This window comes from Pezoporus occidentalis, unplaced genomic scaffold (assembly GCF_034315485.1).
Source record: "Pezoporus occidentalis ecotype Australia unplaced genomic scaffold, CSIRO_AGI_Poc_V1 ctg326, whole genome shotgun sequence".
Taxonomy (NCBI): domain Eukaryota; kingdom Metazoa; phylum Chordata; class Aves; order Psittaciformes; family Psittacidae; genus Pezoporus; species Pezoporus occidentalis.
The window spans coordinates 1-15,752 of NW_026915224.1; the positions used below are offsets into that span (position 1 = coordinate 1).

Sequence of the window (15,752 nt, forward strand, 5' to 3'; positions counted from 1 at the left end):
GGTGTACCGGGTGTCAGGGTGTACCGGGAGTGGGGGTGTACCGGGAGTGGGGGTGTACCGGGAGTGGGGGTGTACCGGGAGTGCGGGGTGTACCGGGTGTCGGGGTGTACCGGGTGTCGGGGTGTACCGGGAGTGGGGGTGTACCGGGAGTGGGGGTGTACCGGGTGTCGGGGTGTACCGGGAGTGCGGGTGTACCGGGTGTCGGGGTGTACCGGGAGTGGGGGTGTACCGGGAGTGCGGGTGTACCGGGAGTGCGGGTGTACCGGGTGTCGGGGTGCACCGGGGGTGCGGGTGTACCGGGAGTCGGGGTGTACCGGGCGTGCGGGTGTACCGGGAGTGCGGGTGTACCGGGAGTGCGGGTGTACCGGGTGTCGGGGTGTACCGGGAGTGCGGGTGTACCGGGAGTGCGGGTGTACCGGGTGTCGGGGTGTACCGGGCGTGGGGGCTTCCAGTACCGGCGGTGCCCCGGTGCGGCGCCTGAGGCCGTGCTGTCTTTCCCTTGCAGACACGCTGTTCCAGCTGAAGGTGAGGCCGGCGGCGGGTTCTGTTTGCCCCCCGTCACGTACCGCTGCTCCCGGAGGGCCCAGTCGCCGTCCGCCTCCCCGCCATGGCCCCGGGCTCCGCTCCTCGTCGGGGCTTCCGCTGCGGTGCCGGTGCAGAGGGAGGCTCTGTGCTGCGGAGATCCGCCCTCGGGAGGCGCGGGGGTGCCGGGGCCGCCCCGCCGATGCCGGCGGCCGCGGGAAGAGGGAGCCCTTTAGCCGGGTTTTTCCTCTGGGACCAGCCGTGCCTTCCCGGAAGAGGGGAGTCGGCTTTCCCGGTTTACCGGGTGCCCTGGGCGGCTCCTGTCCCCGGGGAGGGGGGTGGTGTGCTCGGCTCCGTGCCCTCACCCCGCGGCCCCGGCTCTGTGCGGGTCTCCCGGCCCTAAAGAAGTGCTTTCTCCGCAGTTCACAGCGAAACAGCTAGAGAAACTTGCTAAAAAAGCCGAGAAGGACTCCAAGGCCGAGCAAGCCAAAGTCAAAAAGGTGGGTTGGAGCTGCGGGCTGGTGCTGGCGTCCCGGCATATTCCACCAAGGGGCATGTCCCCCGGAGGCCTCACTGTGTGTCCCATCCCAGCATCCGAGTGTTCCGAGTCCCCCCCCTCAGCTTTCAAATGTGCTGGGTGGACACTGTGTGTCCCAGTGACACCAAGAGGGATTTCATTCCCATTCCAGGGCGTGCTCACTGTTTGAGGCCACGGTAGAGCTGCTTCCTGCTGGGAAGCTGTCAGGAACAAACAGGGTGTGCTTGTTTGTAAACCTGTGGTGCATTCTCTGCGTAAGTGGTTGCCCTTTTGCCCTCCCAGGCCCTTCAGCAGAAGAATGTGGAGTGTGCTCGTGTCTATGCAGAGAATGCCATCCGCAAGAAGAATGAGGGGCTTAACTGGCTCCGCATGTCCTCCCGGGTGGATGCGGTGGCCTCCAAGGTCCAGACAGCAGTGACCATGAAGGGGGTAAGAGCCTCTGGGTGTGCGTGGGGCTTGAGACATGACCATGTATTGTCTCTTTTCCTCTCGCTGCCTCAAACCACTTCAGAACTCTCTGTCCCAACCACACCAGGCTTTGTACTTGGCTCAGACCCTCTCTAGTCAAGTTTGGCCTCTGAAGAGTCCATTTGAGGTGGCCTCACAGCAGTGCTGCTTTGGATTAAATCCCTAACCCATGGCTGACCAGAGGGAGAGACTCATTCTGGGGGTCTCTTGCCTCATTGTGCGTACAGGGGTGGTGGGCTGGGACTCATCCTGCCAGGAGCACTGGGGTCCTCAGTGATGGTGCATGGCTAGAGAAACCCGCAGCCAGGCTGTTTGGTGAGCCCACAAAGCCTGTCCTGCCTTGCAGAGCTGCTGTGAGCATCCCAATGCTGTCTTCTCATTCACTGATGTGGGTTTCGCTCTCAGCAGAAACATACCTTGCTTTTGGGGAGCACACATGAAGCAATCTCCTTTTGCAGGTGACAAAAAATATGGCCCAGGTGACCAAGGCCTTGGACAAGGCTCTGAGTTCCATGGACCTGCAGAAGGTGTCTGCAGTGATGGATAAATTCGAGCAGCAGGTTCAGAATCTGGATGTTCACACATCAGTAAGTGCTGGTGGCCTCTGGAGGGGCTGGGAGGGCTGGGGGCTGCAGGGTTTGGGAGAGTGGGCTCATGTCTGAACTGTAGGTCCCAGTTATAACTGGGGCTTCCACAGCAGCTCCCTGTTTCCCCTTGGGGACTCCAGCCTCTGGTGTGGGAACCCCCCTGAGCTGAGAGACATGGGGAAAGACCCATCTCTGCTGCTTGACAGGGAAGGAGTTGCTGTGCAGAGAGGCAAACGTGGCACGACAAGGGATGTGGCTGTCCCGGTGTCAATTGCTTGGAGGGGATCTGTGGTAGAACCAGACTGTGAGAAATGGTCTCTAGATAAAAACTGGAGCCCAGGGTAGACACAGCAGTGAAGCAGCTATTTATTAACGTCTGTGCAGAAATGGGTGTCCTGGCAAGTAGACACACACAGCAAAATCAGAACTATGATTTATGTTTCCTATCCCGTCTTCAAGTTCCTTCCCTTGTTTCCCCACTGGCTGGGTACTCCAAGGTTTACAGCCTCTCTGACAAGTATAATCTACATGCCAAGTGTCCTGCCTCTGGTTACACCTCCCCTTACTCGATTTCATACTCCCCTTCCTCTTATTTATTTATCTCCTTTTATGGTTCGATTTCGTAACTCTCTGGCAGACATGCAGCACGCCAGCTTACTGTTTAACTACAGAACCAGCCTGCACCAGCTTAGTTTCATAGGTTGTACAAAGACAGTATTCTTTTTAACCACAGAGTGTATCTTTTGTCCAGAGATGATATTGTCTTTAACCACAGAGTGTGTCTTTTTAACTTGTGATATCTCAAACCCTTTGTTTTGTTCCCTTAGTAGCTTAGCCCCAGTATTGAAAAGTCTTAATATTGCAAAGTTTTAATATTGATTTTAAAGCTTTAATATTGTAAAGCCTTAATATTGCAAAGCCTCATCCCCAATTATGCGAAAACAACACTGATTCTCTCACGCAGACTTTGGACCCCTCTGTCATGCTGTCAGCATGAGGCCGTTCTGGCTGAGGGGACTGGTTGCAATAGAGGATCTGCAGCAGGATCTTTGGCAGAAGCAGCTAGGTTGGGCCAGGCAGCTCTTGCTTTGAGTCAGGGTGACAAGCTGTGTCTGTCACAGGTCATGGAGGACTCCATGAGCTCAGCCACCACGCTGACCACGCCACAGGAGCAGGTAGACAGCCTCATTGTCCAGATTGCGGAGGAGAACGGGCTGGAGATCATGGACCAGCTCAACCAGCTCCCCGAGGGTGCTTCTGCGGTGGGGGAGAGCTCAGTGCGCTCCCAGGAAGACCAACTGTCACGGAGGTTTGTGCTTCCCAGGTCTCTGTCTTGTTTGAGGCAGTCTGAGTTCTCCCAGGGACCACTCAGCAGTGGGAAGGGGATGAGTTAGCCCACTGTGGCATGCTGGAGGGACGCTGAGCCCCCTGCTCTGGTGCTTGGGCAGTCCCCATGATACCCTATGCAGGGAGGCGAGGTGGGTATTTGGGTCCGTGGGACCACTTTGTGTGCCTGGACATGGTGTCTTTTGGCACTCAGCAGCAAGCCCTCCTCATGGGGTGCAGAACAGTCTCCCCCTGCTCTGTGCTCACCCTCGCACAGCTGCCGCTGCTCTGAAACGCTTGGCTCTGACCTTCAAACAGCTCCAGGAACAAGCTGTCTCCCTGGAACTGCCCCAGGAGATGCTGATGAGCTTCCTCTCCCCACGCAGCCCCCACTGGGTCCATCTGGGGACAGCCCAGAGGCTGTGCTCCCCTGGGAGCCGAGAACAGCTCTGGGAGAGGCACTGGGCCAGCAGCGAGGTGCTCAACAGAAAGCAGGAGCCCCTTCTCCTCAGGGCCTTGCCTGCGTTGGTGACACACTCCAGGTTAACCCCAGGCAGCCGTGGCTGTGTGATCCAAACACTCCAAGTTGATCCAGGGCAGAATTTCTCACACCTCTGCCACAGAGCAGGAGGTTTCTGGGCAGAGATGTCCCCTGCAGTCACGGGTGGAGGGTTTTCCTGAGTCACAGCTGCTCTCACGTTCCTTCCCTCTCATGCTCTCCTTCCAGGTTGGCTGCCTTGCGGAATTAAGGTCTCCTATCGCCCCTCTAGACTGCTGCCCCTGCTGGGATGGTGTGGGGCCGATGGGCCCGGGACTCCTTCCCCACAGCCGCTGCCATCCCCTGCTCCAGCAGCACATCCCCAGCCCTGCCTGCGCTTGGACACTGCTTTGGGGCTGTGGTGGTGATGGCTTTTCCCAGAACCAGCAGCGATCTTGGCAGGGGTTCTTGAGCAGAGGTGGCCTCTCCGGGCTGAAGGAATGCTTCCCTGGGTCTGATTTCAGCGTGTTTTCCATTGGAGGGCTGCTGCTGGTTTCTGGCAGTGTCTCATGGTGCAGTGTCACGCTCCTGATTTAACACTAAAGAGTCCTTCTGGAGGCGGGTCACAGTGTGTTTTGGGGTGCTGCTTGCCTAACTCGCCTCTGTGTGTGTGCAGCACACTTGTGTTGTTCTCCTTGGGGCCCGCAGCAAGGAGCTGTTTACAAGGAGTAGGGGGATCCCACTGCACCGCAGTGGTTTGGGAAGGGTGTTTCTCCCAGCTGTGGGGTTTCTGGGAAGGTCAGTGCCTTGCGGGAAAGGGAGGTTTCGCTGTGGCATCTCTTCCCTTACAGTAACCTTCCCGAGCCATAGCTGCGTGCCCTGTGTTGCAGGCTTCACCTTGCCAATCACTAGCTGCTTGTCCTCCCAGGCCAATCCTCCCTGCAGCTCCTTACCACAAAGTGACCTTTGAAATGCTTGTCCTGCCCTGCACAAGTATGCGTGTGTGTGCATCCGCAGCTCCCCCATCTCCACCCGCTCTGGTCTGGAAATGGTTATCCAGGCCCTTGCCTCCCATGTGGAGCAATCCCTGCTCCATGCTCAGCAGTCGGGAGTGGATTGCAGCAGCTCCCAGCCCCATGCTCACAGCGCTGGTGGCCTCAGCCCTGTCCCCACATGTCCATCAGCCAGATGGGTGTGACGATAAACGCTAAACCATCCCCAGAGCGTGTCTGCCTGCGCTGGCTGCAGCTCGGCCCCTGAGTGTCTGCTGCCATTCCTCCTCTGCTGTCCCCTCCTTGCTGCTGCTGCTGCTGCCTGTAGAACAGCACTGAGCTGGGGGAGAGGGGGCTGCCTCCCCTGGCCCCTCTCCTCCATCTCATGGCAAACGTGGCTGCTCATCCCTCAGAGCCTTCTTCCTACACTGAACTGTTCTGTGCTCCTTCTCTGCGACTCCCAGGCACCATGAGGTGCTGGGTTGATGCCGGGAAGGAAATGCAGTTTCCTTTGGCTCTTGGGAGGAGGAACTTTAACTTGCTGCAGGCTGTAAATGGAGGCTGTGCAGTGGCTGGGTCCTGTGTGGTGTGGGGCAGGCAGCTGGTCCCACTGCAGTGGGGTGGCTCCAATGCATCACTTCCAAAGGGAATTTTAAGGTGTGCTGTGAGGGGAGCAGCTCCCAGTGCCGCTGACGTTCCCAGGCACCTGTGCTGTGTGTGCAAGCGTGGTGCAGGACTGGCTGCGGGTGGGCTGTGTCCCAGCCCTTCAACACAAACACTTCTCACCGTTTTGCTTATTTCCTCTGAATTCAATGGCCTTAGCAGCGTGGGTCTGGTTACCGACAGAGCCTTCCTCCCCACCCCGTGCTGTGGTGGGGCGAGGGGAGGTAACCCTGGAGGTGGCTTTGGACTCCCAAGTCACTTGTGCATGGTGAAGTGTTGGCTCTTGTGTCACCTCCCAGTGAGCTGGGCAGCAGGCAGAGTTGTCCCCCTGCACAGGGGACACCCGTGGGCCCAGGGAGCCACTGCCCTGAGGAGCTCCCTCTGTCAGGGTGATGTTTGTTTGTGCTTTCCTTTGCGTGTTTTGTTCGTTTTGGTTTTTTAAGCTTGTCTCATTTGTTGCCTTCTTCTCCAAACCCCCGTTGATTCCCTTCTGCTATCTCAAATAAACAACCCCTGACCATCCGTCGTGCTGTGTCTGGGTGTTCAGATGTGAACAGTGTGTCCGTGGTCCCCTCTGTGGCACAGGGTGACGGCTGTGACCTGTCCCCTGCCTGGGATAGAGGCCAAGGGGCTGCTGTGGAGCTGGGGTGAGACTGAGGGATCCAGTCCTGCTCTTGCAGCTTCCTGCCTCCTCTTCCCCAGGGAAAGGGCATCAGTCACCACAGAGCCGTGGGTCCCTTGCTGACCAAGACCAGTTCCCTGAACTGGGGGGGGAATCAGGGTGAGCAGGAGTTACTGCAGCCCCAGTGCCACCATCACCACCTTGGGAGGCCAGGGCAGCTGCTGTGATGCCCTGTGCCTTTCTCCTCACCTTTCCCAGTCCTTGGTTGAAGGCCGGGCTCCATGAGGGGCAGATCCTCATCTCGTATCCCCACTGTGGGAGCCCAGTGCCTTACACCCTGGTGCTGCCTCCAGCACCCACCGACAGCAGCTTCACCCCCGTGCTGGTGGCCGTGTCCCACTGCCGTGGCTGCCCTGGGCACATCCCATCCCGGTGCCGGGCTGGCAGACGGGGCTCTGTGCCGCAGCCAATCTGCGAATGGCACAGGAAGATGGCTCTCCTTCCCCTGCCTGTTTTCCCGGTGCCCAAAGCCGCCTCCGCACCACAGACAGGCTGTTCCCAAATGTGACAGGAAATTGCTAAGAAGATAATTGAGTAGCCAATTAATTAGCTAATGATGAATGTAAGCGTCCTGACCGTGTGTTGCAGCGATGTGTCACTCCCGGTGTGGTTACAGCTTCTCGGCGTGTGCCCATGGGGCCAGGCCATGCAGCCAGGGTGGCTGGTGACATCCTAGGGTGGTCAGCGATGTGCTGGCTGGCTCATCACCTCCAGCCTGGAGCCAGCACTGCAGGGCTACGGGGCTGGTGGCTCCTGGCACAGGCACACGCTGCCAGCGGTGCTTGAAACACGTCTTTATTTCACTTGTGGTGCTGGCACAGGAGGGAAGGGGCACAGGAATGGACCCAGGCCAGCAGCCACTGGGCAGGTACCGGCATCCTGCTGGGCAGGGTGCTGGAGCTGCGGTGGGAGCCAGTGCTAGGAGAGCATGGAGTGCAGCAGCGCCAGCACCAGCACCAGGGCTGCCAGCGGGAGCAGGGCTGTGCCTGCGCTGTTGGCGTAGCCATAGCGGGTCCTGCACGTCCCCTCCAGCTCCTCGAAGGCGATGGGTGTCTCGTGGGCAGCCATGCTCTGCAGGTTTGTCTTCACCTGCAATGGGGACAGGGTGGGCTCCCGCAGCGAGGGGCAGTCCCTGTGCCCCACACAGTCCCTGTCACCTTGCACATCCTAAGCCATGAGTGTCCCCAGGCTCCTATTCATCCACTGCCCTGTGTCCCCGTGCCACCCTGTGTCACCATACAGCCCATGGTGCTGTACATCCTCGTGTCCCACTTGTCTCTGCTGCCCCATGTGCCCCCATGTCCTGTACATCCCCGTGCCCTGCTCACCTCCTCCACCTTCTTGAACACACGGAGCAGGTTCTCGGCCAGGGCTGCCTTCAGCTCCTCCTCCGTCCAGTTCCTCGCCAGCAGCTCGGCCACCAGTGCAGGGTACGTGGACACGTCCTCCAAGCCGGTGGGGAGCCTGCGCCACCCGCAGCTGTGCCGGGGCAGCTGCCTCCCGCACCCCAAAGCAGGGCACGGGGAGACCCCCCCCATGCCACGTCCCCGCGCTGGGGATGCGCTGCCCCATCCCACTGGCACAGCCCATCCTGCATCCATCACCCGCCTTACCCCGAGACCCCATCGTAGTCACCACCGAAGCCGACGGACTGGGCACCGGCCACCTTCTTCACGTGGTCCATGTGGTCTGCGGGTGCCGAGGGGACAGGGTGAGCAGGGAGAGGGGGGACACCGACACCCCCAACCAGGGCACCCTCCTCACCTGCCACATCTTCCAGCGTGGCCGTGTCCGCGCATGTCACGTACGCGCTGTAGAAGTTGACCATCACCAGGCTGCCTGTGGAGGCCTGGGGGAGAGGTGGCCCTGAGCCTGGCTTCCCCCATGCTGTCCCCATCCCTGCCCATGGCCGTGGCCCAGCGCTCACCACCATCCTCAGCACCTCGTCGGGCACGTTGCGGCGGTGCTGGCAAAGGCTGTACGCGGATGAGTGGCTGAAGATGACGGGGGCTTTGGAGAGGTTCAGCACAACCTTCATCGTCTCCACTGAGACGTGGGCCAGGTCCACGATCATGCCCAGGCGGTTCATCTCCTCCAGCACCGTCTGCGGGGATGGGGTGGGCGAGGGATGCGTGAGGGTCACTGTGCACCCGGGGCACTGCTGCTTGGCTTAACGCTGCAGCATCGGGCTGGTGGGTACCACTGCCGTGGCACCGTGCCCCGGCTCACAGGTACCGCTGCCGATGCTGCCTCCACTCACCTTCCCGAAGGACGACAGGCCGTGGTGCAGGGCTGGATCATCCCCAGTGTCCACCAGCCAGTTATCAGCCCTGCGGAGCGGGGACAGCATCAGGGCAGACCCCGGGGCATGTGCCCCTGCTCGGCCACACGCTGTACCCCCGCATTGGCTCTGTCCCCCCAATCCCTGCCCCCCTGGGGCTGCTACCAGGGGGTGTTGCAGCTGTGGGTGAGTGTCATGTAGCGGACACCGAGGCGGTAGAAGGTGCGCAGGACACCCAGGCTGCTGTCGATGGAGTGGCCGCCCTCCACCCCGATGAGGCTGGCCACCTTGTTGCTCTGGAAGGCCTGGCGGATGCCTGCGGGATGGAGGGGGGAGACATCAGCCTGGGGTCCCTCGGGGTACCCCCATTCCAGCCCCGTGCCCGCTCACCGTCGCTGTCGGTGACACAGGTGAAGGTGTCGGGGTAGCGCTCGCACATGCGGTGCACCACGTCGATCTGCTCCAGCGTGCGCTTCACCGCGTCCTTGTTCTGCGTGTCGCAGGGCACGTACGCAGACCAGAACTGCCCCCAGGAGCACGCGGTGAGCACCAGGACCCCAGACTCAGGACCCTGCCACCCCATGGTGTCCCCAGTCCCACCCCGGTGTCCCCGGTCCCCTCGCCATCCCACCTGCCCCCCGACGTGCCCTCTGCGCAGCTTGGGGATGTTGGTGTGGGTGCCGTTCAGCAGCCGCAGGTTGGCCTCTGGCAGCCCAAGCTGGTTGTTGAACCTCTTGAGGAGCTGCCAGGGCAGATCGTTGTGCCTGGGAAGGGGGCAGAGGAGTGAGGGGCTGCCTGGCTGCCTGTCCATCCATGTATCCATCCATCCATTCCTTATTCACCATTCCATCATTCCTTCATCATTCCATCATTCCATCATTCCATCCATCCCTCCATCATTGACCTCCCCACCCATCTGTGCCCCCTACCAAAACCAGAGCCAGGTGTCCCCCCCCCTTTGGCCAGCAGGGAGCCAGAGGGAGGCCAGGGACCCTTCACGCATCCCTCCGACCCCACTCGTGCCCGGAGAGCCAGCCGGGATCCTGCCGGCAGGAAATCACTGTCACCACCGTGGGAATGTCACCACCACAGGACGTCACCGCCGCGCGGTGTCCCGCTCCCAGCAGTGTCTCTGGGGAAGTGCTGGGGACGCAGCCTCCCACTTCTGCCCTCACTGTCCCCACATCCTCTGGCTCCTCCTCTCCTGCACCCTATACCCGGGGCTGGTGCCACGGGGGAACCCTATGGAGGATGGGAGCCTCTGATGGTCCTGTTGCCAGCGACATCCCCGAGGACACAGCCCTGTGGGATCTGAGCAGGGACTCCCCTGGGACAGCCCCTGGCTTCCCGACTCTCTGCCTGCTCCTGCTGGGCTGCACCTCCTGGGGATCCCCTCAGCATCACGGTCCCGGGGTGCCCGGCACGGGGATCCCCCCAGGGCCATCCCCGGTGGGTTTTCTGGCTGGGGTTTTCTCATGGGGCAGACACACCGTGGGGCCGGGCAACCTTTGCTCACCCGTCGATGACCGGCGTGGTCGTCATGATGCGCTCGGCCTCCTCCCGGTGCTGCTGCCCGGCGATGGGCAGGATCAGGGGCAGTGCCAGCACCAGCACCAGCCCCACCGTGCTCCTGCCCGGCATCCTCGCCTGCTCGGTGCAGCTGGGGACGAGCCGTGGTGACCTGCCACCGCTGCTGCATGCACCGGCCGTCCCCTCCCGCCGTCAATGAGTAACCAGGAGCCGCAGCCATACGCTGCTCCCAGCCCTGCCAGTGGGCACCGGGGAGCTGTGGCGGTGGCTGCCGCAGCCCTCCTGGGTGGCAGGGCCTCTCGCATAGCTCTGGGAATGCTCCCGACCCCTCTAATGCAGCCCAGATTCTTCTTGCTGGGGAAGTGCCGCTCTCATCCCCGCCTTGGCCTCCCCAGTGCTGGTACCCGGCAGCATCCCAGCTGAGTGCAGGCATCACCAGCACCCCGACTACTGACGGGCAAGCCCCAGCACCCCTGTCCCCCACTCACCCTGTCCCCGGGACGCTCGTGCGGATGCTGCTTGTTACGGCTATGAAATATGTTTTCCGCTTGCGTGCTGGCGGCGAGGCTGGGATGGGCTCCGGCCACCCCAGAGCCACCCCCCGACGTGGTGCCGGGGAGCGGCCAAGTGTCTGGTGCACCCCGTGGCAATGTGCTGAGACCTCCCCTCCATGGAGGGGCTGGGGAGCAGCAGCACGGCCCTGCCCTGGGGGTGCCAATGGTGCCGGATGTGCGCCAGGCTCCCCCCGCCCCATGGGCCTGCTGCAGCATCGTGGGGAGAATACGGAGGCATCCCTGGGACCCACAGCACAGCGCCCATGGTGGGGGCTCCATTGTGGGGACACTGATGCTGCTGTGGCAAGAGGCACTGCGGAGCTGCTGGGAATGGCGTGGAGCCACATGGAAACAGCCCCGCTCCTTGTCCCACAGTGTGCTGGGATGGGAATCCCTTCCTCCAGCACAGTGACAGCCATAGGGAGCTCAATGTGTGGGGCACAGTGTGGGGCTGGCACCGTGGGATGCTCTGACCAGGGAGGCTCCCATCACTCTTCCCACCTCCAGGTGAGTGCGGTACCCGGTCCCCCCGGCCCTTCTGCCTGCAGTGCTGGGTCTGCCCATGTGGGACCCCATCCCATCCCGGGGGTAAACCGGTCCCGGGGCCACCCGGCCGGCAGCGCTCTCCCGGCGATGGCCCCAACGTGGCCGGATCCGCGGCCCCCCGGCAGGAATGCGCCTCCCGCCCGCCGGGACAGCTTCCTCTTTTGCAACTATTTAAGGCTGGTTCCTGCCGCGAACCTGGCAGCAGCCGGGACATGGAGCGCATGGATGTGACCGAGACCTTCTCCGGCATCTCCCTGCCGGGGCACCTCCACACGCAGGAGTCTCTCAGCTTCGCCGTCACCTTCCCATTCCGCCCCACCGACGTGGTCATCGCCACCTACCCCAAATCAGGTGAGGCTCGGAGGGGTGGGGGGGCTCGGAGGGGGCCGGTAGCGGTGGGGCACAGGGAGGGGACCCTGCTGGGTGTGCGGGGCAGTGGGGCAGGGCTGGGACCCCCAGGCTGCGCTGGGGACCAGGGGCAGGCTCTGCTGCACAGCCTCGGCTCCCCGCAGCACCGGGAGTCGCTTGTGGGGAGGGGAAGGGGCCGGGCCCGGGGCCAGCCCCTGGCCAGGCAGGACCCTGCGGCTCCCTGGTGCCTCTGGGCACAGCGCAGGGACCCCCGGCCCCAGCCATGAGCTCCGTTACCCCAAAACACTGCTCTGCGGGGGGAGGCAGCCACTCCCTGCCCTGCCCCAGCCCCGTCCCGTCCCCACTGCTTGCTTGGCAGAGGGTCCCATAGAGAACTTCTCTGTGCCACGCTGTGCTGAGCAGCTGAGCTGGGCCCTGTGCCGTGCCAGGCTGTGCCATGCGATGCTGTGCCATGCTGCGCTGTGCCACGCTGCGCTGTGCCGCATGGTGCCCCTCACAGGGCTCTGACTCCCGTGTCTGCAGGCACCACCTGGATGCAGGAGATCCTGACGCTGCTGTTCAGCCACGGGGACGTCCTCCCGGCCAAGACCATCCCCAACTGGGAGCGGGCGCCGTGGCTGGAGCAGGTCTACTTCAAGGAGGCCCTGCAGGACGTGCAGGACACGGCCGCCTGCCGGCTCATCACCACCCATCTGCCCGCCCGCATCCTGGCCCCTGCCCTGCAGCAGAGCAAGGCCAAGGTGAGGGGCTGCAACGGGCTGTGGAGTCCCCACCGGGGCATGCCGTGCCCATGGGGCTTCCCACAGCTGGGTGATTGCCAGGGGTTGCCTGAGTGGAATCCCCCCACCATGGGGCTGACACCGTGTGTGTGTGTGTGTGTGTCCCCATAGGTGATCTACGTGGCCAGGAACCCCAAGGACGTCGCTGTCTCCTTCTACCACTTCCATCGCCTGGCCAAGTTCCTGCCTGATCCTGGATCCTTCGACAGCTTCCTCACGCAGTTCCTCGAGGGCACAGGTAAGGGCTGGGGAGCCCCTGGGGTGCTGGGGCTCAGCCACGAGGGCTCCCCATCACCTCCTGCCTCCCCCAGTGCACTACGGCTCCTGGTTCGACCACGTCAAGGGCTGGCTGGGTCAGCGGCAGCTCCTGGACATCTTCTACGTCACCTACGAGGAGCTGCACCAGGTGAGCCCCTGCTCATCCCTGTCCCCATCCCTGTCCCCATGGCTGCCATGGTCTGACTGTCCCCCTCGCTGCAGGACCTGCGTGGCACCGCACAGCGGCTCAGCACCTTCCTGGGCTGCCCACTGGAACCGGAGACACTGGCAGCCCTGGAGCAGCACTGCAGCTTCGCCACCATGCGTGACAACGCCATGGCCAACTACTCCCTCATCCCCATCGAGATCATGGACCACAGCCAGGGATGCTTCATGAGGAAAGGTGAGGGGGACGGGGTGCAGGGGGCATGGTGGGGACACGGCTGATCGTGGCTGCAGCACCTCTGCCACCACATCCCCTCCATCCCGCAGGCGTTGTGGGGGACTGGCGGGACCACTTCTCCCCGTGGCAAAACGCGCTCTTCAACCGCCTCTACCAGGAGGAGATGGGTGACCTGGAGCTGCCCGTGCACTGGCCCATGGCCTGACGGGCTTTGGGGACCCGGGGGGGGGGCACTGCACAATGAGACTGGCTCCCTGAGCCCTGCTGAAGGGGATGCAGCCTGCATGGGGACCACCAAGCCCCATGCACCGCCCCAGGGACTGGAGCTGGGGGTCTGGTGTTGGGGGGGGCTGTCTGCATGGCACCTCCTTGGGGATGGGGGCACTGCTGGCTACCCCCTGGGCTCCTGCCCTGGGGGGCGATGGGGCTGGGGATGACTATGACCTGCTTCCACCCCATGGAAATAAATATTTATTGCTGTTCCCAGCCCGGCGTTCCCGGGGTGTGGGGCGGGCAGCGGAGAGGGGCAGGAGCCACCGGCGCCACCAGGGTGGGGGACCCATCCCGAGGGATCTGCTTGGTGCAGGGGGCAGTGGCAGGGTGGGCAGTGCAGGGGCAGCACAGCATGGATCTATAGCGCTGGTGGAGCCCATGGTATGGGGCTGGCTTCTTCAGCAGCACCCAGGGCTGCCAGGGTGCACCCTCTGCCCCCCATCCCTGCCCTGGTGCGCCCTGCCTTTGGGCCCTCCTCTCCCTCCTGGTGTGTTTGCACCCAGAGATTGTGACCACACCACCCCAGCACCCTGAGCACCCCCAGCCCATGTCCTGCCGTGCTCCAAGGAGCTGCCGTTAACAGAGCACTTGGGAAGCGCTGGCACTGTCAATAATTAACCCCTGGCTTAATTGACCATCATCCACTGGGTCCATGTGGCACTGTGTCAGGGAGGGGGGCTGAGGGCTTGGCCCCAGCATGAGCAGACCCCCCAACAGGGCTACACCGGGCTGCGTGCAGGCAATGAGACCCTCAGTGGGGCTCTGTCACTGCAGCCTGGTGGCACCATCTTCCCCGCTAACCCGGCCACTGCTCCCCACGCTGGTGGGTGCAGCTGCGGCGACATTGGGCACCCCCATCCCCATGGGGTCCTACTGCACCCACCGGTGGGGCACCCATGGATTGAGGTACCAGGTCATCCCCCTGCCCACACTGAGCCGCAGGCAGCGCAGCTCATCAGGCGCTGGGTTTCTATGGCGACGTGTATTATCCTGCTTTATAGGAGATGAATCAGGATCTATAAATACACGGGTGGACGGGGAGGTGCGGGCAGCGTGCTCTGTGCCAGGGAGCCAGTGGCCGGCATGGTGGGTCAGCGTGGCTGCGCGGGTGGATGGGTGAGTGGCTGCCTGGATAGGGGCAGGCTGGTACCTCTGGTGGCAGCAGCATCCCCAGTGACAGCAGCATCCCGAGCCCAGCTCAGTGACACTCGTGTGGCTCTTGGGTGGCCACTGCCCCAGGCCCCAGTTTCAGTTGCTGTGGTGGCCATGGGTCACACCCCACCCCAGACGATGTCACCTGCCCAGGAGCATCTGCTGGCACCGGGACAGCGACACGCAGCGTGTGGCACGGGGTGAAGGGCACACGGCACGCGGCACGGCGCACACAACACGTGCCAGGAGGTGAATGGCACACAGTGAATGCACCCGGCTTTTGGTGCAGCTGACGGGGCACAGCGCGTGGTGCGCTGCACGTGGCACAGTGTGGCACACGGCATGCAGCACATGCAACGCAGCACATGACACACGGCACAGGGCACATGGTACGTGGGGTGGCACATAGTGTAACATGAAGCACGTACGATGAATCATGCAGCAGGTGACACATGGCATGCGGTACATGGCACATGGAAGAGGGCATGTGGCACATGGAGCATGACACATGGCGCACAGCACACGGTACACCACACTGGCACAGGGCATGCAGCGCAGTGCATGGCATGCAGCATGCAGCACATGGTGTGTGGCTTGTGGCATGTGGTATGCAGCACATAGTAGAGCATGTAGCACATGACATGCAGCACAGGGCACGTGGCACATGGTGCAGCATGGAGCACATCGCATGAAGTGCACAGCAGGCGGCACAAGGCGTGAGGTACGTGGCACACGGCACACAGCACATGGCATGTGGCTCACAGCACACGGGTCGTGGTACAGCACACTGGCACACGGCATGCAGCATGCAGCACATGGCAGAGCACATAGCACATGGCACAGAGCACAAGGCATGCATGTACGACAGGGAGCACGCAGCACACGACATAACACGTGGCATGGGACATGGCACACAGCACAGCGCATGGGCACATAGCCCCTGGCATGTGGCACATGGCGCGTGGCACACAGCACGCGGCACGGGGTGCGCGTCACACGGCACGCGGCACGCGGCTCTCGGCAGAGGCAATGTGCAGGGCAGGGGCAGGAGCAAAGCGCCAGCGCTGCCTCCGCTGCCGTGGCCTGGATTTCGGGGCCGCGGCACAGCGGGATGGACGGTGGATCCACACAACTTGAAAGCGGCGGCTGCTCAAAGGCGCCTCGGCTCGAAAGCGCCGGCGCTGCCCTGCGAGCTGTCAGTCACGAATCCCCCTAAATATAGGTGCAGGCGGGGACGGGGCCACGTTCAGCTCTCGCCTGACGCTGGGCAGCACAGTGAGGGGCACAAGAGGACACGGACAGCACCACAACTGCTGCCTGTCCCTTTGCTCGAACCACACAGATCGCCCGG

The 15,752-nt window shown here is 62.6% G+C and overlaps 3 protein-coding genes across 3 annotated transcripts; 2 read left to right on the forward strand and 1 right to left on the reverse strand.

Annotated features, from left to right (window-relative positions):
- Positions 1 to 184: 184 nt before the first annotated feature.
- On the forward strand, positions 185 to 6,097 carry CHMP1A (charged multivesicular body protein 1A; the record flags this gene model as incomplete). Its single annotated transcript, XM_062628974.1, has 6 exons — positions 185 to 525; positions 945 to 1,022; positions 1,343 to 1,489; positions 1,987 to 2,115; positions 3,237 to 3,424; positions 4,169 to 6,097. Coding segments are annotated over 6 exons (905 nt in total), but the record flags the coding sequence as incomplete, so codon positions are not given.
- A 936-nt stretch (positions 6,098 to 7,033) lies between these two features.
- Positions 7,034 to 10,303, reverse strand: DPEP1 (dipeptidase 1). Its single transcript, XM_062628963.1, has 10 exons — positions 10,054 to 10,303; positions 9,169 to 9,301; positions 8,928 to 9,060; positions 8,703 to 8,853; positions 8,517 to 8,586; positions 8,184 to 8,360; positions 8,021 to 8,105; positions 7,870 to 7,945; positions 7,585 to 7,720; positions 7,034 to 7,345 (listed from the first exon to the last, which is right to left on the reverse strand). The coding sequence occupies exons 1-10, from the start codon at positions 10,176 to 10,178 to the stop codon at positions 7,175 to 7,177; spliced, it is 1,257 nt and encodes a 418-aa protein (XP_062484947.1). The 5' UTR covers positions 10,179 to 10,303; the 3' UTR covers positions 7,034 to 7,174.
- A 981-nt stretch (positions 10,304 to 11,284) lies between these two features.
- LOC134168868 (sulfotransferase 2B1-like) lies at positions 11,285 to 13,385 on the forward strand. The gene is made up of 6 exons (XM_062628964.1): positions 11,285 to 11,518; positions 12,059 to 12,276; positions 12,427 to 12,553; positions 12,627 to 12,721; positions 12,796 to 12,976; positions 13,066 to 13,385. The coding sequence occupies exons 1-6, from the start codon at positions 11,380 to 11,382 to the stop codon at positions 13,179 to 13,181; spliced, it is 876 nt and encodes a 291-aa protein (XP_062484948.1). The 5' UTR covers positions 11,285 to 11,379; the 3' UTR covers positions 13,182 to 13,385.
- The last annotated feature ends 2,367 nt before the right edge of the window (positions 13,386 to 15,752 follow it).

Bases quoted from the DNA above. Each gene is read 5' to 3' on its own strand.
- LOC134168868 (XM_062628964.1), top strand. From the start codon at position 11,380: ATGGAGCGCATGGATGTGACCGAGACCTTCTCCGGCATCTCCCTGCCG. The intron at 12,277-12,426 runs GTGAGGGGCTGC...GTGTCCCCATAG, and splicing joins TGCAGCAGAGCAAGGCCAAG to GTGATCTACGTGGCCAGGAA. The intron at 12,554-12,626 runs GTAAGGGCTGGG...TGCCTCCCCCAG, and splicing joins GCAGTTCCTCGAGGGCACAG to TGCACTACGGCTCCTGGTTC.
- DPEP1 (XM_062628963.1), bottom strand. From the start codon at position 10,178: ATGCCGGGCAGGAGCACGGTGGGGCTGGTGCTGGTGCTGGCACTGCCC. The intron at 7,946-8,020 runs GTGAGGAGGGTG...CGGCACCCGCAG, and splicing joins CACGCTGGAAGATGTGGCAG to ACCACATGGACCACGTGAAG. The intron at 7,721-7,869 runs GTAAGGCGGGTG...CGGGTGGCGCAG, and splicing joins GACTACGATGGGGTCTCGGG to GCTCCCCACCGGCTTGGAGG.